At 40.4% G+C, this 26,385-nt stretch overlaps 1 protein-coding gene across 2 annotated transcripts in view; it reads left to right on the forward strand.

The window, feature by feature from the left end:
* The window catches only part of PARD3B (par-3 family cell polarity regulator beta), a 959,988-nt gene that overhangs the window by 666,601 nt on the left and 267,002 nt on the right, over window positions 1–26,385 (forward strand). For both annotated transcript variants that reach the window (XM_024564159.3, XM_053918986.1), the window contains 2 exons: window positions 14,597–14,803; window positions 15,542–15,779. In XM_024564159.3, the coding sequence (XP_024419927.2) occupies window positions 14,597–14,803; window positions 15,542–15,779 (445 nt within the window). The remainder of the gene's footprint in view (window positions 1–14,596; window positions 14,804–15,541; window positions 15,780–26,385) is intronic.

The following is a 26,385-nucleotide window of genomic DNA, read 5'->3' on the forward strand; positions in this document are numbered from 1 at the left end:
TTTCTCTTACTATAGTAGTGTTGGGATGGAATGCAGAAAATAGAAATGTATCAGTGAGACTCTTTAGACAGGAGATAAATTCTTCGAGGCCACGAGAGTATCATTTATTAAGTGGCTGCTACAGTCCACTAAATGGGCCCCCTTTGACCTGAAAGAGTTAATGCTATATTGAAAGTCTCTAGATTGTCCCCAGCTTTTCTCCCTTGGAAGGCTCTGACCCATTAATGGAAGTAATAATAATAACAGAAAACAGTCCCACTTTGCCTCCATTACTCTGAAACTGTTAATGGTATCCTAATGTTTTCTATTCTTTAAGTGTAACTGAAAACTGACATTCTGCTCAGCTGAAATTTTGAGTGTAGTATTTTTTCATTGCCATTTTTATACCCCATGCAGAATGCTGAGTAAGGAACAAGGCAAAGGCTTATAATTGGTCTTTTAAATCATCATAAACATTTATCTTTCCCCCCATGGCTATATCTAGTGCCAATAACCCAGTCACAAGACGATGGGAAAACTATTTAATGATGCATCACAAGCTCTTTCTAAATTCTTACCCAGAACAAGGCAGAGAAAATAAAATATGACATTTTGCTCAAAAGTTGATTTTAAACGTAGTTCTTTTTTTTTTTTTTTTTTTTTTGCAAGAATGTTAGCAGTGAACCAAATTGTTCTTCTTTTGATGTAAATAGTTTTCAGGAAAGCTGTATGTTTTCGTGTTTGTGCTATAATTAATTATTAAAATAAACTAGGGCTCTGCGATGTTCGAGGCAGAACTGGGCATCTGTTCTGGGAGGGCGACTTCTGTAAAAGGTGAGTAATGACATTCCTGGGGCTGTCCAGAGGATGAAAGCATTGGGCACAGAGCCTGTCAAAGAGTAAGTTCTGAATAAAGATTAGCTATTGTTACAGTTGCTGAACCAAAACATTCATCCTAATTTTGGGTCCTTAGGTCATACCCACTGGGCAGACAAGCCCACTTGGTGCTCAGGGCAGTCAGAATGCCTTGTTTATTGGCCACAGAAAGAAACAAGTGTATTTGAGTGACTGGGTTTGCACCCAGGACCAGAGACTTCAGAGGCCTCGTTTGGCTGTGGGGGCCATCACACACCTGGTCCCCAGGCTGGTAGGGGCCTCTTCACTCTCTTTCCGTTCTGTCTGTCCGTCCTCATCTCCACACACACCCCGCACCACGTGACTGCTCTGTAGCAGACGAATCGCTGGGTTCGCCACCTCTAAGCAGTTCGCTGCTCTCCTCACCCCTCGGTCTCCAGCTCTGTCTCCCAGTCTGTCTTATGCTGCCCATTTTTCCGGGGCCCATGTCAGCCCAGAGCCTTTCTGCCCCGACTCCCACCGCTCTCTCCATGTCTTGCTAAATCCTGCCCTGCTTGGGGGAGCTTTCCAGTGCCACTTTCTGGCTTTCCATGTAGATTGCCTGTTCCTGAAAGGCAGGTGTTCACAAAGAGATACCCTTCTGTGTCTTCTTTTGATCAATTGAGTCCAGCACCTGTGACAGATGTGGAGGAAAACACCTCCTTTCTTCTTCTTAATAGTTAACATGTGACAGACAGGATGCTGCAGCCTTACAGCTTTCTTGTACAAGTGTAATTTCATCTGATCGCAACAGAAACCCATGAGATCAGCATTCTGTTAACTCAGGCAAGTTACTTAACCTATCTGTGCCTCAAATTCCTCAAACATAAAATGGGGATAACAATGGTATATCCCTCATATGATTAAATGGGTTAATGTACATAAAATTACTCAGTATGTGCCTAGTACAGGTAGTTGCTGCTATTTTCCCCACCATTGTCATCATCATCAGTGATGTTGTAGTTTTTGTTATTCTACCTTTATGGATGAAGAAAGTGAAACCCAGAGAGGTTAAACCACTTGCCTAGACCCCAAGTCTTCGCATTCCAGGTGCGCACCAAAGAGGCCTCCTACATCAGATTTTATTGGGAACTACCTTAGATAAATTTCTGCCCATCATTTCCCCAGTTTACTTATAGGTAAGTTCCTAAATCATAGTTGTGCAAAAATCCGATTAAACAGAAGCTTGAAATGAAAATGTCTATGCCACCCAAACCCTCCTCCAGAAACAGCCACCTCCTCCCTGTGAGTCGGCTCTGTCACCTCCCGATTGTGAACAGCCTTGAGAGTACAGTGAGAGGGTCAGGAACCCGAGTAATGTCAGTGTTACTCTTCCATCTCTAACATCCATAGAAACCTATTTAATTAGTGCAACTGTAGATAGGTTGCTTGAACCCTTGGTAAGCTATAGCAAGAATTGATTTTATTCGCCTTTGGAAAGCCATTCTATTTTTGTGAAGTACATAGCAATTAGTAGTGTGTCTATAGTTGTTAGTAATGATCTGGAGAATGCCTCACCCCCTTCACAGAGGTGTGAGGGGCCAAGCTGAGCAGATCAATTTGATATTGTACCACTCTTGTCAATGCTGGGGTGTTTGTCTCTTATAAAACCTACGTAGTAAGAGACTGGAACGTGCCCGCCTATGGGCTGGCATCAGACACACTCCTCACTGCTGTGGTCCACTCTGTACTTACGATCCTTTTTGCCAAGTGGACATAACAGCCAAGAAACAATCTTCCCTGCTCCTCAAGTGTCTGTCTGCCTTAACCTGAGCCAAGCAGTGAATTGTTATAGATGAAAGATTGGAGAATAGGGTGTTAAGACCCTGTAGGTTACCAAAGAAACCAACTTTGGACTGGCTTTTGCAAAGAAGACCATTTGTTGATTCATACAACTGAGATGTTCAGAGGAACATCTACATAAAGACCCGGCTGGATCTTGGGTCTCAGTGTCAACAGTGTTCACTCTTGCAGCTCTAGTTCCTCTTGTTCAATGCCATTCTTATGGAAAAGCAAGATGGTGACCAGAAGCTCTAGGCTTTCTTCCCAGTAACCCCAGAACCAAAGAAGGTGACCTTTTCCCAATCATTCTATCAGGATTACTTCCAATTAGCCTTATGTGAGTCAACAGCCTCTCCCTGAATCAACCAGGAGGATGAAGTGCACTGACCAGCCGTGGCTGGGTCATAGGCACCCTTGTGGGTAAGGGTGGGGCAGACATAGTAACGCAACAAAAACCAGGATGCTCATTCCGGATGGAAGAGTGGATACTGGGTAGAATAAAAGGAATAGATGTCGATACCAGGGACAGAGAAAAGGGGCAGATCAGGATAACTGAAGAGATGGGATTCTTTTCTTGTGTGTCTGTGAGCTTCCCTGAGATGGAGTGAAGCAGCGTTTCCATGTGCCCTCATGTTTCATTACAACCCAGCAAGAATTTCAGTGCAAGGGAGATTGATCATAGGCTTTCCCGAGGGGGAGTTATTAATGGAAAGACCACCTTCTTGTAACCTTGTTCCCTCTGGCAAGGGCTCCTCTGGCTGAGTTATAGGGAAACTCCAGCGTCTTGTCAGATTTCACAACAACATTAAGTGGGACTTCCTTTTCATATTTGCCACCTCATTTATTTTGTGTGTCCCCAAGTTATTAGTTTTACTGCCCATTAATCATTATATATTACAAAATATAGTAATGTGTGCTTGTGAGGAGATAGCACAGGGTCTGCACGTGACAGTCCCAGCTCAGCTGAGCCGGGAAAAAGAGTAGGAACGGCAGGCGGGGAGGCACAGCTGCAAGCACCGCTCGCCTCACGGTGGGTGAGGCCCCGCATCTTCAGGCTGTCTCACCTGGTCAGAGAGGGATCCGAGGGAAGTAGCTCTGTTCACTGTGAGGAGAGGTGACTAAGCACCAAAATATTTTCTTTTAAAGAAATTGCTTCACAAAAGCCTGAAGTCACAATGGTAAAAAGGAAGAAAGTAAAGAACATTATTTTTTTTTTTAGCTGTGAGTCCTATTGCTGTATAACAGAGCAGTTTTTTTGTCTTTAGTTTATTCTAGATATTTCTTCTGTATTATCTTTTCTCAGAATACCAATACTATCAAGCCATTCCTCCACCTATTTCCCACCAATCTCCTGTACTGTCATTTTCCCTCACGGTCACTGCATCCATCCTATGTCTCTACCACGTAGTAAATGTGTCATGCTTTTTCCCCATTTATGAGTGACTGTCCACCTTCCACTTTTCCTACCAACGCTCAGTCCGTCTTCAAGGACGAGTCCTGCTTCATTCATGAAACCCTAGTACAGGGACTCAGGCACAGTGTGCTTTCTTTTCTCTGGACGTCCACAGGTCAAAACGACGGCAGCCTCGAACTGTGCTACATGCCAGCATTCTCAGTGCAATTATTCACAGAGATGCCTGTCGGCCAGTGACCCCTAAAGTCTGTGACCTTGTCTGGTTTGTCATCTTGTTGATGGTGTCATGCGCTTGTCTGAGGGAGGAGAGTCATGTGACTGTGAAAGAAATTAACCAGCTCTTGCTGCCCCAGACGTGGTTATTTTTATCAAGTGATTTTTAATACTCGGTTTCTTTATGGAAAATGCCTCTGTAACGAATAAGCTTTTGGGGCTGTTGAAAGAAGTAAAGGCATAAAAGATAATTTGAAAAGCGATGACGTGTTAAACAAAATTTTTAAAAGTGGAAGTTTTGAATACAAGGTGAGCGTTCAACGCTAATGATGACTCAGGCCCATTACGTACGGATATGGAAACAAAGCCTCCTGGCATTCCGGTGGGTGTGGAGGACCCTTATAGTGAGCATGAGCATTGCCCACAATAGAAGACATATGGCATGAGCCACTACTGAATGAATACCTACTGTGTGTCAGGTACCACATTTAAGCTCTATACCAGATAATCTTCTGAACAGCTCTATGGGGAGATGCTATTATCATCTGTGTTACAGATGAAGACACTGAGGCACAAAGAAATAAGTTGACACAGTGCAGGGATGGGCCTGGGACATGGACCCAAACAGTTAATCGGTGGAGTAAAGAGATAACGTAGAGCCCATTGGAAACACATCTCCAGAGAAAGCTAGAAGTCATACATTTCTATTTTCTAAAACTTGGGGAGCTTACTGCCCTCACAGGATACGTCACAAATGTCAGGGGACTGCTCTACATTCTCTGGTGTTATGACTTCATGTGTGCTCATCTGGGCTTCGCTCGTGGACTATAGGATTCTGGAGGAAAATAGATGCCTTATCTTTTATTTCCGAGGCATCAAAGGAATCTGGGAGACCTTTAGCTCAAGGATTGTCCAGACCAGAAAGCCTCATGTCACTCCTGTGTAGCTTTGCCAAAGCAACAGGCCAACACATTGTGTGTGTGTGTGTGTGTGTGTGTGTAAATTCAGGGCATTGGAGAGAGGAGTTGGAAGAGAGCAGAGACCAGTGATTGTGCTGAGATTTACATAGATACAGTATTTCACTAAAGCACTGCCTCTCGGGAATGTAGTTCAAGTCATCAGGGGGTGGGAAATCACAAAATACAGTTTGGAACCCCCTAAGTGCACCTTAAAGTAGAGAATACAAAATTCTTCCCACAAGATAGCTTTATCTTAATTCAAGCATCAGATTAACTGATTGGCTTGTGATTAAGGGTGGGGACACATGAAAGATCTAAATTTGAAACACAAGAGTCACATCCCTGTGATAAGATGCTAACGGCAAGAACATCAAGCCGAGACCATTACTCACACCTATTTGAATGATTATTATTTATATAAAAAAACACAAGGCTTAATAAGTGGTGGTTAGGATGTGGAGAAAAGGGAACCCTCACACCCTGTTGGTGGGAATGTTAATTGGTGCAGCCACTGGGGAAAACACTATGGAGGTCCCTCAAAAGATTTAAAGGAAGAACTATCATGTGATCCAGCAGTTCCATTTGTGGATAGATGCCCAAAGGAAGTGAAATCACGATTTTGAAAAGATGTCTGTATTTCCATGTTTATCACACCCATACTCACAATAACCAAGGTGTGGAAACTACCAAGTGTGCACTGGTGGACGAATGGGTGAAGAAAATGTGATCCACCCTCACTAAATAGATGAAAATTCCACCCTTTGTGACAACATGCCTGGATCTCGAGAACATTATGCTAAGTGAGGTACGTCATACAGAGAAAGACAAATATGGTATGATCTCACTTATATGTAATATCAAAAGCAACTGAACGCCCAGAAGAGAATGGTGTTTACGAGGAGCTGAGAGATGTGGATAATGGGGAGACGTAGGTCACAGTTATGAGATGAGTAAGTTCTAAGGTGCAGCATGGTGCGTATAGTAGCAATACTGTGCTACACACTTGAAAGGCAGTAAGAGAGTAGACCACACACACACACACACACACACGCACAATTACGTGAGGTAATGGAGGTGGTAACTAACCTTATTGTGGTAACGATTTCACAATATAGACATGTATCAAATCGTCACATTGTATACCTTAAACTTACACACTATTTTGTGTCAGTGATATCTCAATGATAAATAATAAAATGTAACCCAGGGATTTAAAAAAAAAAAAAAAGCAGAGACTCATGGAAAACAGTTCATTTCTCCAAACTCCTGCTCTCCTAGACACACATTCACTCTAGAACATACTCTGATTGAGTGAAATGGTGAGTGAAATTGCTCTCATTGCTTAACTTATTTTATCCTACCCCTCCTCCCTCCTTCTCTGCCTTTGTAGCTCTCTCTGGACGTGCATGTACAAGCGAATTTGGGAGATCAGTTGTGTATGGTGTGATCTCATTTTGTACAGGAAAGAACTTTGTAAATTATAAAACAGCAAGGGAATGTTAGTTACTAATTACACTTGTCTTCTGTTCCTCTTAGGACTACTCACAGTTCTGAGCAATAAAAAATGCTCCGTAAACATTCAATGATAGCTGACTTGATTTTGGCTTGTCATTCATTAGATTGAAATCTTGCTTAAAGTGTATCTGTAAAGAGACCATTATTTATATTAACATGAAACTGAAAAACCTCACTTTATCTCTGTTCTGTAAATAACTCAGTAATTGAGAATTTGCAGTTGTTTTTAGTATAGTCAGCTATAAAAAGGAGATAAAGTAGTAAAGCAAAAAATACAAAAATTATGTTTGATCCTAAAAAATACACTCAGTTTATACACTATGTAAAAATATCTTCATGTGGATACCGCCCAAGAAATCAGCTTGACCTTTTAGCTACGCTAATAGTTTTCTAAGAAATTTATTAGAGTTCTGTATATTATACTTTATTTTGAGAGTATTGTAATATGCAACTCACATAACACATAAACCATTCAACAATCAGAAGCAGAAGAAAATGTGAAGCAAGTCATACAAGAAGTAAATGGTAAAAAGGAAAGGGGGGTGGGTATCACTGAGACAGTCTCTGTCCACAGTGAAATGCCTGTTACCAAATATTCAAGGAGGAGCTGGAAAATAAAGGTGTTCTTGGCAGTGCCTAAAAACAAGGTGACTTCAAGTGCATATGAGGGGGTGGAATGGCAGACAAGGTTGATACCATGAAGAGAGAAGTTGAGAGAAAGGAATGACTATTATTAAAAGAGAGACCAAAACATAGAGAAGATGCATGAATAGTTAGAGGTAGGGTAGAAATGATTCAATCCTTGAAAGTGGCCCAAAAGAGCCTAAGGGTTGTACTAACAAAGAACGGGAAGATGTGTGTAGCCTTTGAGGAAGTGAAGCAATTGCTGGAGGGGGGGGGGCCCCCCCGCTGTGGCAGTCTCCAGGGAAAACTTCATTCACCCTCACAGCACTGGAGCCAAGGGGCAGCCACGGCCTCTAACTACCCTTCACTTTCACCCTCATATATTTCTACAACAAATATGTATTTATAGCTCTGTGCTGAGGATGCAAAGATCAGCAAGACGAAGAACGTGGTAGGTGGCATTTACCCATCTTCTTGACCCTATTTCATAGGTAGAAACGCTTGCCACCTTAGTTTGTTTGGCTCTCAAAATGAGTCTTTATTTCCAGTTAAACAATGAAAGTAGTTAGGTGTTTTGTTATGTTTAAGTAACCCACATTTCCCTTCAGAGACCAATGCTGTTTATCTAATTTTTTAATTCATTATTGTCTCGAATGACAATTTTGAGTGGGTTTTTTGTTTGTTTGTTTGTGTGTTTTTAATCTAGTAGAGTTTTCCTAGTAAGGCAGGTAGAGGAAGAACAAAAGATTAAAACAAACCAGTCTACTGGGAATGAATTTGTCTGAGTTCTTCATTTGCCTTAACAGAATCTGCCTTAGAGATATGTTTATATACTTTTTAAAAAATAATTTACCCATGAAATTGAACCATTTTTCTTATCCATAAAAGAGAGAATAAAAAGTAAAGTGTTACAAAAATATTTTTCGTGTAATCACTATTTTTTAATTTCGTTGAACATAATTTGAGTCCAGGAAAGAAATCAAAATATGGCATAAGAATTTGACTTTCAGTTTATAATAGAAGGAGTCCTTAGTAAAGAAAATGAAAATGTATAGCAACTCTTGGCAAAGATTTAAAACCCCCTGGAGGCCATGACCATCCACACAATCAAAGCATTAGTTGTATTTGTTCACTTCGTCTTACCCTATTTTCTCTAGATATTTTCACTTTTAAACAGATAATGTTTGAAGACAGAGTAGGAGAGATTATGCAAATACATGAATCTTAATGAGAAGTTCATTATTGAACATTTTGACATGAATTTCAGGAAATAATAAAAGACCTTGGGATTTATAGAGACTTAAGAGAAAAAAACTCTGCTCCTAGAGAACTTAGAAATTGCCCGAAAAAGAGCTGAGACCCAAATGACAGCAGATAATGTACCAGCCAGATTACATTATGCCCGATAGTAATGAATAGGAAATGGGGCACTGTGATAAGCTTGGAATGATGATCAATATTTGGAATACTGAGATAGGCAAGAAAGTAATTAGTCCCATTATGGACACAGCACAGATAACACAATTTGGGAAATTATACATTTGGATTTTATGGGGAACTTTTTTTCTAGGCAAATGGATTTGCAATGATATCTATTAATGCACATAAGACATTTTGCCTCAAGGGAAACTACTAAAAAAATTAAATATACAAAATGTTCAGTAAGTGTAATCTAAAATAAAAATACAAAGTGAGATACGTTGAAAAATAAAATGATGTTGTGACTTCCTACTTGGAATTTATAATAATTTTTCATTCAAAGAGTTTTAAGGCTATTAATTTCACATTTTAACTCCCCATGAAGCAAGTAAAGCATTTCTGTTCTATTTGCCCAAGTTCATTGCTCATGATACAGAAAGGCCAAAATGATAATGAAAGCAAGCTATCTTGACAAATTCCTGGCCTTTTCAAGTTCCCTGCTGTGACCCTGGGCAGCATTGTAATTATTTTGATCCCCAGTTTACAACAGGGCACAATCCCTTTGTTTTAGAGGGAGGGGCTCTCGCTTAATTAATCTTCACTAAGTGCCTTGAGGACCATTGATGTTATTGAAATGTGCAGATTAACACATACATTATTAATTGTTAATTTATCGTAAATATTTGTTCATTATTAAAGTTGAGCTGGGAGAAAAACTTGCCATGTATCTGAAAGTGAATACCTTCCCCAAAATAATTTCTTATGTTTTAATAAGAACGTATTGGAAGCAATGTCATCAATAATGGAAGATCCAATTACTGGTCTCCTGGATTAAGGCATCCTTTTAATGTGAGGTTTGAGTGCTCAAATGGGAAGTTCAGACATTGCCAATGAAATCTCTGACTAATTAAACGATTATAGCCTAAAGGAAAGGGCAGCCAAGGCCCCGTTATTAAATTTCCCATGAATGGACCCTGTATCTGATGAACAGGTGGATATATACACCTTATTTCAAAAGAAAAGTGTACAGAGTTATTTGCAAAAAACTCAGGTCACCTTTTAAATTAAAAGGAAAAAAAAGGATAGTATTTCTGTACGAAGCCCTTTTCAGCGTTTTGCAGAAGAAATGGTTGTATTTAAGAATGCACTGGTCGATTGAACCCACGCGTTGTGCTGGGCCTTCACTTGTTCTAATGGTTGGAGATAACAGTAATAATGATCATCACCGCTGTCTGTGAGCACATACTGTGTGCCAGGCACTCTTCCACCCTCGTCTTATCCTCATTTTACAGCATAGGAGGCTCAGAGTGCTTAGTAACTTGTTAAGTAGCAGAGTAGGGCATGCTGGGATTTTCCACAGCCTCTCCTTGTAATAACTCACTATTAACCACCTTGTGGACTGTTTCCTCTGTTACCCTAATCGCCTGCTTGTAGGGAACCAACAGTAGTTCTCAGCCTGAAGGCACGGGCAGGAATCCCAGGCTGGGTCTGAGAAACTGAGGCTCACACCCACAAGGCCCTCCTGGAAGGCCGTCTGTGTCACCGTCTGTGGAATGGACTTGCTAGCTGGACGGCTCGTACGATGGTGTTTTGGTGTCTTAAGAATCTGTCTGGGAGACAACTGTACTTCAACAGCAATTTAAAAAAAAAGAATCTGTTTTTCATGTAGGTGGCCCCTCTCCACCTACACAGTAGCTCCATACTCCCCTCTGTTCACCTGGTTTATGTCCATGGGAAAATTAGGGGTGCGACTCCTTTAAATCTTTAATTCTCTTCGTAACACTGTATTTCCCTGGATGGCATGAAGCGGTGAATGTGTCTGAGGACTGGTGGGGCCAGAAGACATGACCGTGACATTTCCCTGTATTCTGTGTAAGGAAGGCTTCTGGGACCAGGTAAAAGAATAAAAGAATAAAAGAATCTTTGAAAGTGGTGTAACATCTTTTTAAAAATGACTACAATGGTATTTCTTTATGAGGCCTTTATTTTAAGGGAACACTTGGCACACGGAACTTGAAGAATATTTTCATTATACCACCTTCAGACTAATTTTCAACATGTGAGATCCCTCTTCTAGCCCCTTGATAACTGTTTTATCATTTATCATGAGAAGTTTGTTATGTCAAGTTCATATTTCTGATGGCAAGATGAGTTTATCAGGATCTGAGAGAATGTAGGCACTGACATAGAAGTCACAAATTAAAAAATAAAGTCTTGTTGCTGAATGTTGGAAAAAGATTTGTTCCTTGGCATTTGCAGCTAACCTAAGCTGGCCTGGAACTCACTGAACATCACACTCAGAGTAGAGCTCTGCAGTGGCTCCAAGTGGGACACGTAAGGGCTCACATTTGGACGAAGGCCACCCCGTGACTGATAACACGTGGTATTCATAGATCTCTCTCTCAGACAATTACTTAAACTCAGCCACAGCCAATATCGTACCAGCTGCAGATGAAAATGTGAGGAGTGATCATATTTTAGGATGACTTCAATGGGATAGAATGACTGAGGTTTTGATTTTGATTAATTATTTTTTATTATCCCTTCAAAGAGACCTTTACTTTTAGTGGGAGCCTTGAAAAAAATATGATTTGGGTAAATAGGCTAAAAATAGACAGTGAATGTTCACATTTTAAAAGCCACAGGATTCCCAATGCAATGTGAACCCAAGCTAGAACTGGTGTGGGTTGGAGCAGATAAGAGGGATTGAATGTGACAATTTATTGTACATCATAAAATCTTTACGTGGCTGGTAGTTTATTCCAAGTGTTCTGGTGGCATTTAGTGCTGATGCCCATCAATTGACATAACAATCTCTCCCAGTAACCTTGACCTTTGGTCAGAAGCTTTCTGACACATAAAGGAAACGTGAGCCCTGATCAAGGTCCATGGCAGAGTCCCCTTTCAGTTGGAGACTCGGTTCAGTTAGGTCAGTGCACCTGTAAGCTTTTGTAAAGACTTTGGATTCTTCTCTCTCCCATCAGTCGCTCTCCCAATGCCACATCCTGTTTACTCCCTAGGAATAAATGCAAACTTTTTTTTCAAGCCTGAAAACCCCTGAGTCCACATTACTACCCAGGACTCAACCACTCTTTTTGCTTTTAGTTTTACCAGGTACTATTCATTACATCCAAGAGAGCTAGGTTGTCATTTTGGTGAACATCAGTTGATGCTTCTAATTTGTGACTTCTCTTTATGCAAAGTGAATTTCTTGCTGGCTCTATTAATCCTGAAGAATCCAGTTTGCTTAGAATGAGTAACACTGTATTTGCTCGTTCTCAAATATAACTTCTTGCTAAGCTTCAGAGGAACTCCTTTTAGATAACATGCCGTATATCTTGGATGATTTATTCACTTTCATGTTCCCTGGAATTCATTGCTGAAGGTTGATGTGAATACTTACAGTTTGGTTTCTAATATAATCTCCTGGATGGCAATTAAGAAATAAAAGATGGCTCCTATTGTGGACAGAAGAATGAGGCTTTCTCAGATGCTTTTCATCTTCACGTTTTCACCAAACTTCACACCAGACCTCCCTAGGGCTTGTCGGTGTAAAATATCTTCTGTAAACTCCAAAGCTTTTACTGTTGCTTCAGTGCCCCGAGCCTCTGTGTTGCTTTTTGTTTGTGTCAGAAATGATCTTATTCGATTTCTGTTTCTTCTACTTACCATCCTTCCTGGGAATATAAGAAAGATCTCCCTTTCTGGATTTAAATGTATCCTCTGTATTTATGACTTGCAAGTGGTACTGAAATATATCCCTGAAATTGCTTATAATTTTGTTTTTGCTTAGTCACATCTCTGTGGCGTTTACGGGAGATACACAGCCACTCTCTAAAAGGCAGTGTGTGTTGCCATCGTGCGTGTTGTTCGAAGGGCGAAATTGCCTCCTGTTGTAAGTTAATGATTCAACTGTAAACAAAAATCCAATTTTTGCAGTTTGCCTGCTTGACTAGGCTCGGGGCTAATCTAAACTAAAGCTCTGATTTTAGAGATGAGCAATCTGTATTCTCGCTTAAGTAGCTTGACCATATCAAGTAGAGAGCAGAGACAAGGTGCCACTTTAGGCAGTGCGGAGCAGAAAAGTCGAAGGTCGCCTGTCTCAGGACAGTCCCCAGTTCTGATGCTTATGAAGTGTGTCATTTTGGACCAGGTATTTCACTGCTCTGTACCTCAGTTTCCTCATCTAGGGACTAACGGTAGTGCAGTAGCACAACTGTAAGGGCTATGGTGAGTGCTGACCTGCACACCAAAGGGTCGCCAGTTCGATTCCCATCAGGACACATGCCTGGGTTGCAGGCTGGGTCCCTGGTTGGGGGCACATGAGAAGGCGACCACACAATGATGTTTCTCTTCCTCATGCTCCCTCCCTTCCCCTCTCTCTGTAAATAAATAAAATCTTAAAAAAAAAAAGACTTAGGACTAAGCATTGTCAGCTGTCAGCATTATTGTCATTATTTTGACTATTAGTATATACAGAACATATAAAAAGTACGTATTGTTACTGAATGTTATGGGTGTTTATATAGGCATTTCATCTTTGCTGAACTTCTTTTGTACTCTTTGTATTATCTAGCACTGTGCTAAGCAATTAGTGGGGGTGTTAATGGTGAGAGCAGGAGCAGAGCAGAAATAGCGATCATAGTAAAAAAAGATAATGCTGTTTAGTGAGCCCTTCTGGATGCTGGGCATTGAAGTGCAGGTACTTACATACTTACCCCTTAATATGCACTCAATGTATATCTACTGAAAAACTACAAAGTAGTGTAATTCCAGTAATGCAAATGTAGCTGCACCATAACAATAATCTCCTTCGTAACTGGAGAGGATTGTGAGCCTTGGCTCTGGTGGACAAGAGCCCTGATAGAATTCCTTCCATCTTTAAAGTAAGCCTGTGCTGCTGGTATTTCTATAGCTTGATCCTGTTACGGACAACTGGGAGCCTGGCTGTGGGTGAATGGAGGTCAAGGCCAAGGCCTGGGTGAAAGCTGGCAGGGACAGGGCAAGACAAACAGTACAAGTGAAAAATATTATGTATCAGAACACAAATGATTAAAACTTATTTAGGTTTTGCTTTTATCTTTTTGGAATATTATGTTATATAAAAGTTGCCCCTTTTGTAGATACCCAATGAGAAATAATTTATAGTGATAAGCACTGACACAGAAAAGTTGTTTTCCTTCTTGCTTTGCTTTATTTATCTATAGATAAAATAAATTACATTAGCCATACATGAATAGCCACCAGAGTGAGGTAAAGTTTTTAATCACAATAATTGAAATTGCATCAATGTTTTGATTTCTGTGCATAGTATGGTTCTTAATAATTATAAAAACAGTGATGAAAATAGTAAAAGTTACAATGTCTGGGGTACCTGAGGGGGGGTGCTGGGAGAAAAGCACTTATATTGGGTGCTCTGTGGGGGGGGGAGTATGGGTGAACACATGCATGTCATGTACACACTCTTACACGTAAGCTCAGTAGACTGCTGTGAACATTCAAATTAGTGTGTGTGTGCACATATATATGTATGCACACACGTATTTATTTATACATATGATATGATTTTAAATCTTACTGCAACTTTATACAAAAGGAAACTAAGGCTCCAAGAAGCCAAACCACTTGCTTGAAGTCACAAAAAGTGTCAAAGCTTGGCTTCATCCTCAACTGCCACCCATTTAACACCCTGTTTTGTGAGCCGCCCAATCAGAAATGTTTTTGGAACAACAAACCCTTCCAGGACACCACACTGCCTCAATAGGGAAAAGGTGACATTTTGCCCTTTCTCTTCCAGAATCTCCAAGCAAAGATTTCGGGCCAACTCTGGGTTTGAAAAAGTCCAGTTCCTTGGAGAGCCTGCAGACAGCGGTTGCCGAGGTCAGAAAGAATGAACTTCCCTTCCACAGGCCCCGGCTGCACATGGTCCGCGGCCGCGGCTGCAACGAAAGCTTCCGAGCAGCCATTGACAAGTCTTACGATGGACCCGAAGAATTAGAAGCTGGTAGGGCGACATGCTTCCTTAAATTGTTTCTTCATCTCGTTATTATTCACGAATCACAGGCAAGAATGTGTGCTTAACTACGGAGAAAAATGATTTAAGGGTCCCAATTATATTTTTGATATTAAAAGTAATTCATTTTCCTGATATGTTTTGCCCTTTGGCTTAACGAACATGGAATTGGATAAGGCAATATGCAATTTATTTTACAGTGCAAACGCTAAAGAAATGTTCTCTTTCACTTTCCTACAAGGACCAACTGTCATTTACCCTCGGGGTGGGAGCACTAAGTATGCATTTCTTGACATTCTTATTGGAGTCATTAGAAGCAGCATCAACCCGAGGACTGACTGCATTAATTGGGTGGAAGCAGTCGGGTTATTTTTGTACTCAGAAACCTCTCCTGGAAATAACTCACGCCGCGTGTTTCCCACCCCGCGTGTGCGCTTGTCTGAGCTGATCAAGGTTAACAAGCTGGCTTTCAGAGAGATTACTGTTGTACTGCGTATCAAACCTTTCAGGCTCCCAGCTAGGCAACCAGTTGTCTCCTGCTCCTCACGCCCAATGGTGCTTGAAGTCACCAGATTTAGGCAGTGGACTCTTCAAAGGGCACAAGTAGCCACATGGAAGAGTAGAACTCCAGAGTACTGTTATTCATTTTTCTGTATTTTACATTTACCTTTTTCGATATACAAACATAAGTGCCCCTGACCGCGAGTATTGGTTTATTTCTCTGTACAGACGGACTGTCTGACAGGAGCTCGCACTCTGGCCAAGGAGCTCTGAATTGTGACTCCGCCCCTCAGGGGAACTCTGAGCTAGAAGACATGGAAAATAAAGCCAGGAAAGCCAAAAAACCGAAAGAGAAGGAGAAGAAGAAGGAAAAGGGCAAAATGAAAGTCAAGGAGAAAAAGCAGAAAGAGGAAAATGAAGACCCAGAAAGGAAAATAAAGAGGAAGGGATTTGGTGCCATGTTGAGGTACGGGCTCGCTTTGAAGGCTAAGCTGGTTTTGTTGTTTATTTCTTTGTTTGTTTCTCCTGGTAAAATCATTCATTTGTGTGCACTCAAAACAAATGCAAGCTTTTGCTTCTCTTAGGCTAAATACATAAAAATTTAAACAGAGAATGTGCTTGCTCCTTTTCTGCAGAGGCAGAATGAGACTTCTTGGGTGGCTCTGAAACTCGTGGTGATGACAGGAAGCTGTTGTGTATCAATTGTTCAAGAAAAGCCAGTGCTTGGTAGAGACACGGGCAATTCCTAGAGCCCTTGGTACCTAAGTGTTGTGTGGGTAAATTAAACGCGAGTACTAAACTGTGTAAATGAAGCACACTCCTGCCGCACCCCCATGATACTGGGTGTGTGTATGGCCAGGCCTATGGGTGCATTAGCTGTCACCGACAGAGGCTCTGTAGTCCAGTGGAGATGTCACTGGGTCTGGAGTCATATGGCCCTGGTCTGAACTTGCAGCCCTCCACACAGCAGCTACTGGGCTTCACACACATAGCTTCCCTGAGCCTTACGTTCTCCACTTGCAGAATGGGGCTAGCACACCTGCCCTCCTGACATGGTGGGGACGAGAGATGAGACTTCCTGTGTGATCCCTCCGCTAACTAGGCATGGCTCATCAGGGTCCAATCAGAAAACAACCTGCGGTTTGGGGTCAAGATCACTCCTTCTCCTGTTTCTCAGTCTCTGCAACCAGGGGGAAGGGAAGGGCACTATTAAAACAGAGTTTAACCAGTTGTATCTGGTATTATTGGGCTGTCGGGTGCCCTTTCGTGGGCCACTATTGTGAACTTTTCAGGGGCCCCGTATTGCACCAATCACTGATATAGGAGTTTCATTTCCTCACTGACTTCCTGGGACCTTCTGATCTCAGATGGTACAGCATGGAGTCTCCTTTCCCTGGTTACTAGACTTAAGTTCGAGATGGCTGTAGCCTGACTTCCCTCTAGAGCATCTATTTGGCTCACTAGAATTATGATCTTGTGCACCTCCAAATGATAGAAGTACAGCCTGTTCCCACTGCTCCTTTCCTCCTTCCCCTGCCACAGGGATGCCCCAGCCAGCCTGGCATCTTCAGAATTCTCCAGGGCAGAGGCAAGCACGGCCCTTCTACAGCTGTGGCTCTTCTACTTTCTAAGTAACGTTGAGGAAGTTATTTAATCTCTTCGTGCCTCAGTCTTCTTATCTGAAAAATAGGAATCATAATAGAATCCACTGTTATTATGAAAATGTTATTTGTTTACTTACATATAATGTGTTTAGAATAGTGACTGGCAAGTAATAAACATTCTGTTAATGTTAATTAGTGTGGTAAGCAGAATAATGGTCACCTAAAGATACACATGTTCAGTCCCCGGTACCTGTGCATATGTTCTGCTGAACGGCAAAAGAGAATTGAGGTTGCTGATCAGCTGACCATAGATACAGTGATTGTCCTGGATTTTCCCCAGATGTAATCACAAGTGACCTTAAAAGTAGAAAAGGAAGATGCGATTTTAAGGAAAGGTATAGGGAAATGCTATATACGTGTATATACTTGCTGGCTTTGAGACTGAGGGAGGAGGTCGTGAGCCAAGGAATGTGGGCATCCACTAGAAGGTGGAAAGATCAAGGGCATGAATTCTCTCTGGAGAGCCTCCGGAAAGGAACGCAAGCCTGCCAACCCCTTAACTTCAGCCCATTTCTATTGTTGAAGCCACTAAGGCTGTGGTATTTTTTTACAGCATCAGTAGAAAACTAATATAATTATATCATAATTATAACTACTTTTATAATGTCTTAGTATTATAATTTACAAGGAAAAATCCTCTTTAAGGTGTAAAAAATACTATAAAGGTTTAACTAGAGTAGTCTATAAATATAAAAAACTGTTAGAGCTCCCCATTTTCTAGAATATTGTTAAATTAAGCCTTAACTTTGTATTTTATTTCAGATTATTTGATTCGCAGGTTCGTGCTTTTTTGTTGTTAAATATACACTCTGTTTTCCTTTCGTAGAAATCACAGGGCCTCCTAGATCCTTTAGACATCTAGCAACTCAGGACTTGTTCCCTTCTACTATTTTAGCAAAACTAAGATCTGAAAGGTGGTGTTTGATTGTATCTCTGGTGTAAAAATAGCAAGTGTTTTCCATAGCCTTTTGCATCTGAGTTTGCGAGCATATTGGAGCTTCTGCTACGTGTACATTTTCAACAACAAAGAACACAAAAGCTGTTACCATTAGCCAACAGATTTTGCTTTAATTCTCATCTGTTGCTCAGATGCTATTGACTTAGTTTCTTTCTTATTTAAAAAAGATTGATTGCTTTAAGGTTCTCTAGGAGTTACATGCATGGTTTAAATATGTATTATTTTTTCCATTACCTGCATTTCAGGGATGGACACTTTCCTGAACCTAGGGCTTTAATATAGGTTGTGTACTTACCCCATGCACTGTGGCCTCCGGCCAAGGGCGTGAGTGAGGACTGGAATTCTGCTTGCTCCTCCTCACTCAGCCTTGCATGGTGGAGGTGTGAATGTGTTGACCATGGTTATGTTGTAAAAGCTACTTGCTCTGTGCGTTTCTGATATTAGCTGATCCATTCATGTTGATGATAAGTAAGTAGTACAGTTTAGCTCATTAGGTAATTTAACATACTCCTGATCCTTTTGAAAAGTTACCTAGGACCTCATTAATCCATATCTTTACATGTGTTGTCTGGTTCCAGGATGCTTATTCTTTGCTGATTTCAGAATGATTCCGTGCAGATTCAAGTATGGCTCTTACACAGGCCAGAACTTATTGTGGAAAAATACACAGCTCTAGGACCTGCCGACTTTGGTAGTTTTCCTGTATTCTGTTTGCCTGCTGTTGAGAGAGAACTTTAGGGGATCAAGCTGCTTAAATTTCTCCATGACGTGTTGGGATTCCTTTAGGCCGTGTATTCAGTGTGGCACTACCCCGCAGAAAGGTCACGTGTGGCGCCTGGTAGCCCAAGGGTGAATGAAGCTCAAACCCCTCAACAGACACGCCCACGGCTCTCAGTCTTCAGCCACCTCACTGGGGTCTAACAGTTACCTCCTAAGCACGGAAGAGAAGCGTCCTTTGGCTAGCAAAAACTTACCCTGTCTAGAGTGAAAACCCCAGAAATCAGTCCCTGATTCTTAGTTATTTAATAACCTTGTCAATCCTCGTATTCTTTAAACTGAATTCTGTCATAGATTTGCGTTTAAAATCCGTAGCTTTTATATCATAGCTGCTGTATTCTCCTCAATTGTCAACTGGATTCGGACCCTGAATGGAAAACCTTGATGTTGTTGATCAAGTACCTTTTTCTGTATGTTTTTCTGTGATTTTGTACTCAAAGGAATTGTGCCTAGTAAACTCCTTTTTAATGGACTAACAAAGAACAAAGTGTAAAACCCACCAACAGAAACTCCATCTCTATTTTTAAAATTGGTTTACCTTAACTTATTTGATTAATAACATCCATTGAAGGCCTACTCTTTGTCAAGCACAATAATAATTATTCTTCCTTTATTCAATTCTATTAAAGGCATGCTTTGCATCAGGCGCTATTCTAGACCCTGGGCATACAGCAATGAAGTTTCTGCTTTTATGGTACCTTTTTTGTCTTAGTGAAGGCAGAAAAAATGAGACTTTTGGATTTCTTGACTTTAAAACAAAAACAAGTAAAATATTGCATAACCATGTAAATTATTATAACAATGACTTTCTCAGGAAGTAGCGAGCCATTTGCCTAGAATACCTCTGGGACAAAGCAGCACCTTGTCAATTCGTGGACATTAGCAGTCATTTTATTCCGTGCCAAAGACATCCGGGCAATGGCTCTTGTGGAACTCACATTCCAGTGAGGGAGAGAGAATAAACAACTAACTCAAAGTAATTGAGATTTTTCAGGTTGTAGCAGGTGCTGTTAAGAAGGTAAGGAGTCAGAAGGGAGGGTGCCATCTCACCCTTGGTAACTGTCTCCACAGGTGACAGAGCGTGCACCTGCCCAGGCTACCCTGAATTTCTAGCAGCTATGTTATCGGAACTTCGCACACTGTGGGACTAGTGCCAAATCACGTTATGCGTGCTTTTTCAAAATTTTTTTTGCAGCATATGAATATGGGAAGGTTATTTTTAAACCAACTTCACATAAAGCTATCACAAAAAGCTAAGCCAAATTGTGTCTCCTTTAGTATACAAAGCCTTATTATACCGGAAGTAAACATTCTAAAGAAAGTGGTTTTGAATCTAAATGGTGAACTTGATTTGCAGCTGTTTGTAACAACTCTATTCGTCCTAGGCTATCAGTTGAATATCCTTTATTGTTACTTCTTAACCCAGCTAATGTAGGTGTACCCCAAGGATACGCTGGTTCAGTGTCTGCACAGGAAAGCCTAAAGCGCGAACCCTAATGACAGAGGTATTTTTAAAAATCTAGAGGCATCAACTTCTTATTTCTAAGCTTTGCGAATCTAAAGCATCTATGTTCATTTGCTTTATACCAAAATGTACTATATACCTTACTAAAATCAGGGCAACTTTATATAATGGCAGCTTGCCGTGAGTTGTTCGAAAAAGAGCACTCCTGTGTGCACACACATAGACACACATACACAAACACACACACTCCTCTTCCACCACCACAAACAACACAGACATCACCCACACCCAATTAACGCTTACCCTAGTTAAATTAGCTGTCCCTTCCAGGCTCTGAATATTTAAATCTCCAGATCTTCATTAATCCCTTTGAGTCTCAGTCTACTCATCAGTAAATTGGGGAAAATAACACATTCTCTCCAAGTTGCTGGGCAAACAGCAATTTACATAAACAAAGCTACGGCACTATAGTGCCCGACTTGGCAGGCTGGCTGCTTGTCTTCCCCAGGGCCCCACCCCAGGCAGCCAACCGTCAGAGAGTGCCTTTGACTTCGAGCCCACTAAATTTCTGTTTTGATGTTTTATTTTTCCTCGAATCTCTACTTTGCATTTCAGGTGTGCACACTGGTTTTTCTTTATTTAGCCTGGACAATTTTGCGTCATAAACTACAGTAAGTAATGACATAGGTAAAGTCACTCAATCATTTACACTTCATAAGCTTTTCCTCACCCCTTTCTAAATGTAACCGTGAACTATTTTCAAGGTTATCTTATCACTTGGTGGTGCTGAATACAGATGAAAATGGACTCAAAAAGAGAAACAGGGTTGTTTTTCTTTTTTTGTTTGTTTGTTTATTCTTCAAGTCTTTGAGAACAGAGTACATGGATTGGTTTTGGACTCGATATTAATGCACAGCTCATAGTTATTTCATTGGGCTGCCTCGGGAGTTGCCTTGTCATACATTCCCCATAAAGATGCATTCTGACTCGATTTTTAAATCAGTTAGAGACCAAATACTTACATCTCCAGGGAGCATGACATCTGTCATACACTTCTCCTCTTTACCTTCAGCCTGTAACGGCTGTTACGGGTCTTGCGTACAATAAATGTGATGGGGTTGTGCCTGTCATTACCTCTTTCTAGACGGCGGACGTGAAATGCCGGGTGTCCCTTCACTTTATGGGTATGAAGGGTAGCCTAGCTCATGTAGCCAGGCCAATGAAATTTTAACAGTCATTTCCCCAAAGACAAAAGGCCAACAACAGGCTAGAGTTAAGGTGCTTTGCTTCATGAAGTAGAGGCCAGTCTGAAACATGAAATTTCAAATGAGAAATGAAAGCCACAGTAGGTCAAAGTTCTTAATTCAGCTTCAAGCTGGATATAGAAATACTTGTACATTGAATACAGAGAACTTACAAATCCGGGAAAAATGGCTGCATGTAATGAGCCTAAGAGAAATATATGGCTTTGGCAAAATAATAGTAATAATAATTATAATTATTATTATTATTATTATTTGCATGGCAAAGGCTACTATGTGTGCAACCATCCATCCTACTCTCCACGGCTTTCTATGATTGCAGAGGAAAAAAATAGGAACTGAAAAAAAAAGTTACAATTTTCCTAGGTTCATTTTTTCTCCTTGGTAACTGAATTTTCTCACCTCACAGTTCATCTTACATTATTTACATTCTCTTTCACAATATGAGCACTAATATTTTGTTTCTTCATTTTGTTAATTTGCCAATTTTCCCTTGAGCTGAGTGTCCTGGCAATTTTAATTTTTCGTTCAAATTGCCAGGGTCATGACCCTTTTTTTGTTTTCATTGTTGCTATCACAGACCTGGGCTTAAAATGCTAGGCCGTGTGACAAGCAGTGCTGAGTGAGAAAAAGAATTGCAAAGCAGAGAGTAGAACACACTCATGTTGACTTCCATTAAACCCAGTGGTGTGATAGCTGCTAATATTTATATATATCTGTATTATACATACAGGTTTCGTTCCCAGCTTTTGTTCCTTTGCAATGAAGCACCAGAGGGAACAATTAGCACCCTACTGTGAATAAACTGTAAACAGGAGGGCATAAAGGAGTGACTGAGAGTGCCTGCGTGAATGGGGCAAGTGTATAGAATGATGGAGATAGATGCAAGGAAAAGCATAGATTATACTGGATCAGACACATTGGGCTTGTTCTTTGGCATTTATTTCTTAACTACAAGGAGATCCAGAGACAGATGGGCTACTCCTCCGATGGGCGGAGTGCAAACACAAACGGGCTGCCGCAGGGCCCAGTACACAGAGTATGTTTGCAAAATGTAAAAAAAATAATAATGAAGTCAGACACTGATCTCTTTAAGGATTCTCTCAGTAGAAAACAGCTAGATTCACATATCTACTTTTTAAAGTAACAGTTTTATTGAGGTGTAATTTACATACCATCCCATTCACTGATTTGTAGTGTAGAATTCAATGGTTTTTAATATATGAGGTCTGTCTGGAAAAAGTCCAGCCATTATTAATATAACGAGAATGGTAGGTGAGACATTGATGTAACCTGGCAGCCAAGGAGAGTGGATTGTAATGTATGTGCATGAACAATGATGACTTCACTGTACTAGTCAGTGGGGGTGGTAGACACCTTTGAGTGAGCATGTGTACTGTGTGGTCGTCGCATTCAAAATGACTGAATGAGTAGAACAACGAATCTGCATCAAATTTTGCCTTAAGCTTGAAAATTTCTATATGGATGAATGCAAATAGTTTTCAGAAGGCTGTAGTTATGGGCAGCTGGTGATTGGCAGCTTCATCATGACAATGCACCCACTCATGCATTATGTCTCGTGCGGAGTTTTTCAGTGAAACATCAAATCACCCAGGTGACTCAGCCCCCCTATAGCCCAGATTTGGTGCCCTGTGACTTCTGGCTTTTCCCAAAACTAAAATCACCATTGAAATGGAAGAGATTTCAATCTGTTGATGTTGATGAGATTCAGGAAAATACAATGGGGCAGCGTTTGGGAAAACTGTGTGAAGTCCCAAGGTGCCTACTTTGAAGGGGACTGAGGTATCATTGTCCTAAGTACAGTGTTTCTTGTATCTTGTATCTTATTCAATAAATGTCTCTATTTTTCATATTATATGGCTGAATACCTTCTGGACAGACCTTGTATTCAGAGAGTTGTACAACAATTACTGCAATTAACTTAGAACATTTTTATTACTCCAAAAATGAAGCATTGTACCCATTAGCATTCACTCCTTATTTCCACTTACCCTCCACCCCCATGGGCCTGCCTTAGGCAACCAGCAAGCTGCACTCTGTCTTTGTGGATCTGCCTGTTCTGGACATTTCCTAGAAACGAAATTATACAATGTGTGGTCCTTCGTGACTGGTTCCTTTCACCTAGCATAATCTTTTCAATGTCCACCTGTTTTGTAGTGCGTTTCAATAATTCATTTTTTATTGCTAAATAATATCCCACTGTATACACGTACCACTTTTTGTTTATCCATTCATCAGTTGATGGACATTTAGCCATATTTCCAATTTTTGACTATGATGAATAATGCTGCTATAAACATTCTTTTACAAGTTTTTGGATATATATTTTTATTTCTCTTGGGCATATATCTTGGGGCAGTGGGACATACGTATGGCTCGGGAAATTGCTGGGTCATATGGTAACTCTGTGTTTAACATTTAAGTAAATTTTTCAGTTACAGTCGACATACAATAGTATATTAGTTTTAGGTGTACAACATAGTGATTGGACCTTTATCTGTGTTACAAAGTGCTCACCCCAATAACTCTACTACCCATCTGACACCATACATAGTTATTACACTATTATTGACAATGTTCCCTACGTTATACTTTACATCCCCATGACTATTTTTATAACTGGCAATTTGTACTCCTTAATAATTTTTTTCAGCTGTCAAGCATATCTGCAAATGTTTGTTTATCATTCTGTTCTTGAATGTGTTCATGGGCAGATGAGGGGCATAGATGGAGTTAATTAGTATAAAAGTGGATGGGTAGCTTATTTTCAAAATCATTTTAAAATCTGATTGCTCTCCATTGCCTTCCCTTCCTACCCTATGTAATCTTGATTACTCTGTAGCTCTGTTTGTGGCTATTCAAAGCAAGATGATTTTCTCATACATAACACAGTAAAAATGATCACGTACAGTATCAACTGAAAGCCTTATTGGTTTAATTAACGTTCTGTTCTCCTCTTAATATGCGTGCACAACTCCCATTAATGTTAATGTGAATTATGAAAGAGCACTGAGAAAGAATAGACCCCTTTATCTCATTACTTTTTCAGATAATGAGGTTTAGATTTGTTAACAGATCAGAAGTCCACTGGAAAAAAAATTGGCTCAACTTTTAGAAAAATTTGATATGCTAAAAAGAGCTTTCACAGGTGTTAAAGTAGAAGATACAGATTACTAAATCAACATCGTTGGCATTTGAGGTGAAATCTAATCATTTAAGATGCTGGGTTTATAAAATGCAAAAGATTTTCTAATGGACCTATTTGCATAGTTATATTAAGTAACTAATAAAACATATTAGTAACAGCTTTATTCACATATGTAAGTACTCATAACTTCCTATTTGGGACTGATTTGGCTAATTTGCTTTTTACCATGTCCAGCACAATGTCATGTCCTTGTAGGATGTTTACTTGATACTGTTAGATAATGGCAGGTAAGAGTTAATAATTTGCTTGAGGGGAAAAATGGAATCAGTTCTTTGTTTTGCACCTTTTATCTGAGAACTTCTGTGAAATTTACTAACATCATCTTCAGGATGCACGGGAGTTGAATGTAGCAAATAGTAGTTTTACTTTGTAGATGATGAAGAAATGAGACATTTGGAAGTGAAACAGCCGGTCTAGAGCCAGACTCTGAACAGTTCTAATACGGAGACCTGCCTTGGTCATTGCTACTATTGTATTAGCATTTCATAGTGTATTGACACCAGGCATAATTCTGGATACTGACTTTCACACACCGTGTAGAACCCACACTTCTTTATGTTTGCCATTCATTGGATTTCTTGTCCTAAGTCAACATATAAAATAGCAATTTAATAACATGAGATGCTTCATAGTTCAGGGACAAGACTTGAGTTGGCATAATAACTGTAACTGTTTTCCTCATAGAAGGAGAAAGAGACTTCCTGGAACAATTATAGACAGAAGATACACAAATTGAAAAATGGATAAGAGATATACAAATATCATTTGATTGCACATCTAGGACTATTATCTCAACTGTGCTAAATAACGCCCACCAGGATTTTGGAGACAATCCAACTTTGCTTCTCCAGCTAACTGCTGATCATTTCTGCCCGGTGGCCCTGCCTCACCCTCAGCTTCAGCATGTCTACAGTCCAATTCATCATCCACCCATCTAAGTCACCAGCTCACCCTGACTTTCTAATTCTGTTTGAGGCACTGCCAGGAATCCCGTGACATCTGGGAGCCTCCTTTTTCCCCATTCCCACAGCGATCCGGTTAGGACTCAGAAAGTGCTCTCTCTTACTCTGGGCCTTTTCTCCATTTACAATGCCATACTCCAGTAGTGGTCTCTGTTATTTATAATTAGATTGTTTCAATAGGCTCATAACTGATTTTCCTCCTTTTTCCCTCTCTTCATTCCAGTTCATCCTAAGCATAGCTACCAGTCATGCATTCCTTGTTATCAGACATTTAATGAACACCTTCTACACTAAAAGGCAATGTAGTACAGTGGTGAAGAGCAGGTCCTCTGGAGTCATTCTCCTTGGGTTCAAATCCCAGTTCTATTTCTTTCTAGCCGTCAGTTCTTTAGCAGCTATTTGACTATTCTGTGCTTCAGTTTCCTCTTTTGTGAAATTGGAATGAAAGTAGCATCTACCTAATAAAGTTGCTTTGAGAGTAAATGAGATTATATATGAAAAATGCCTGGCACATACCATATTCTTAAAATATAAATTATTAATAGTATTCAGCTCCAGGAGCTAAGATGATTCCCAATTACCTAGTAGTTCTCCAAAATTCAACTGTACTTTAGAGTCATCTACAGAGCTTGTTCAAATAAAGATCACTGGACCTTATCATCTGAGATTCTAATTTGTTAGGTTTAGGGTGGGGCCTGAGAATCTCTGATAATTCTGATGCAGCCAGATTCAAACTGCTTAGTTTGGCTATTTAA

This window comes from Desmodus rotundus, chromosome 2, assembly GCF_022682495.2.
Source record: "Desmodus rotundus isolate HL8 chromosome 2, HLdesRot8A.1, whole genome shotgun sequence".
NCBI classification, from domain to species: domain Eukaryota; kingdom Metazoa; phylum Chordata; class Mammalia; order Chiroptera; family Phyllostomidae; genus Desmodus; species Desmodus rotundus.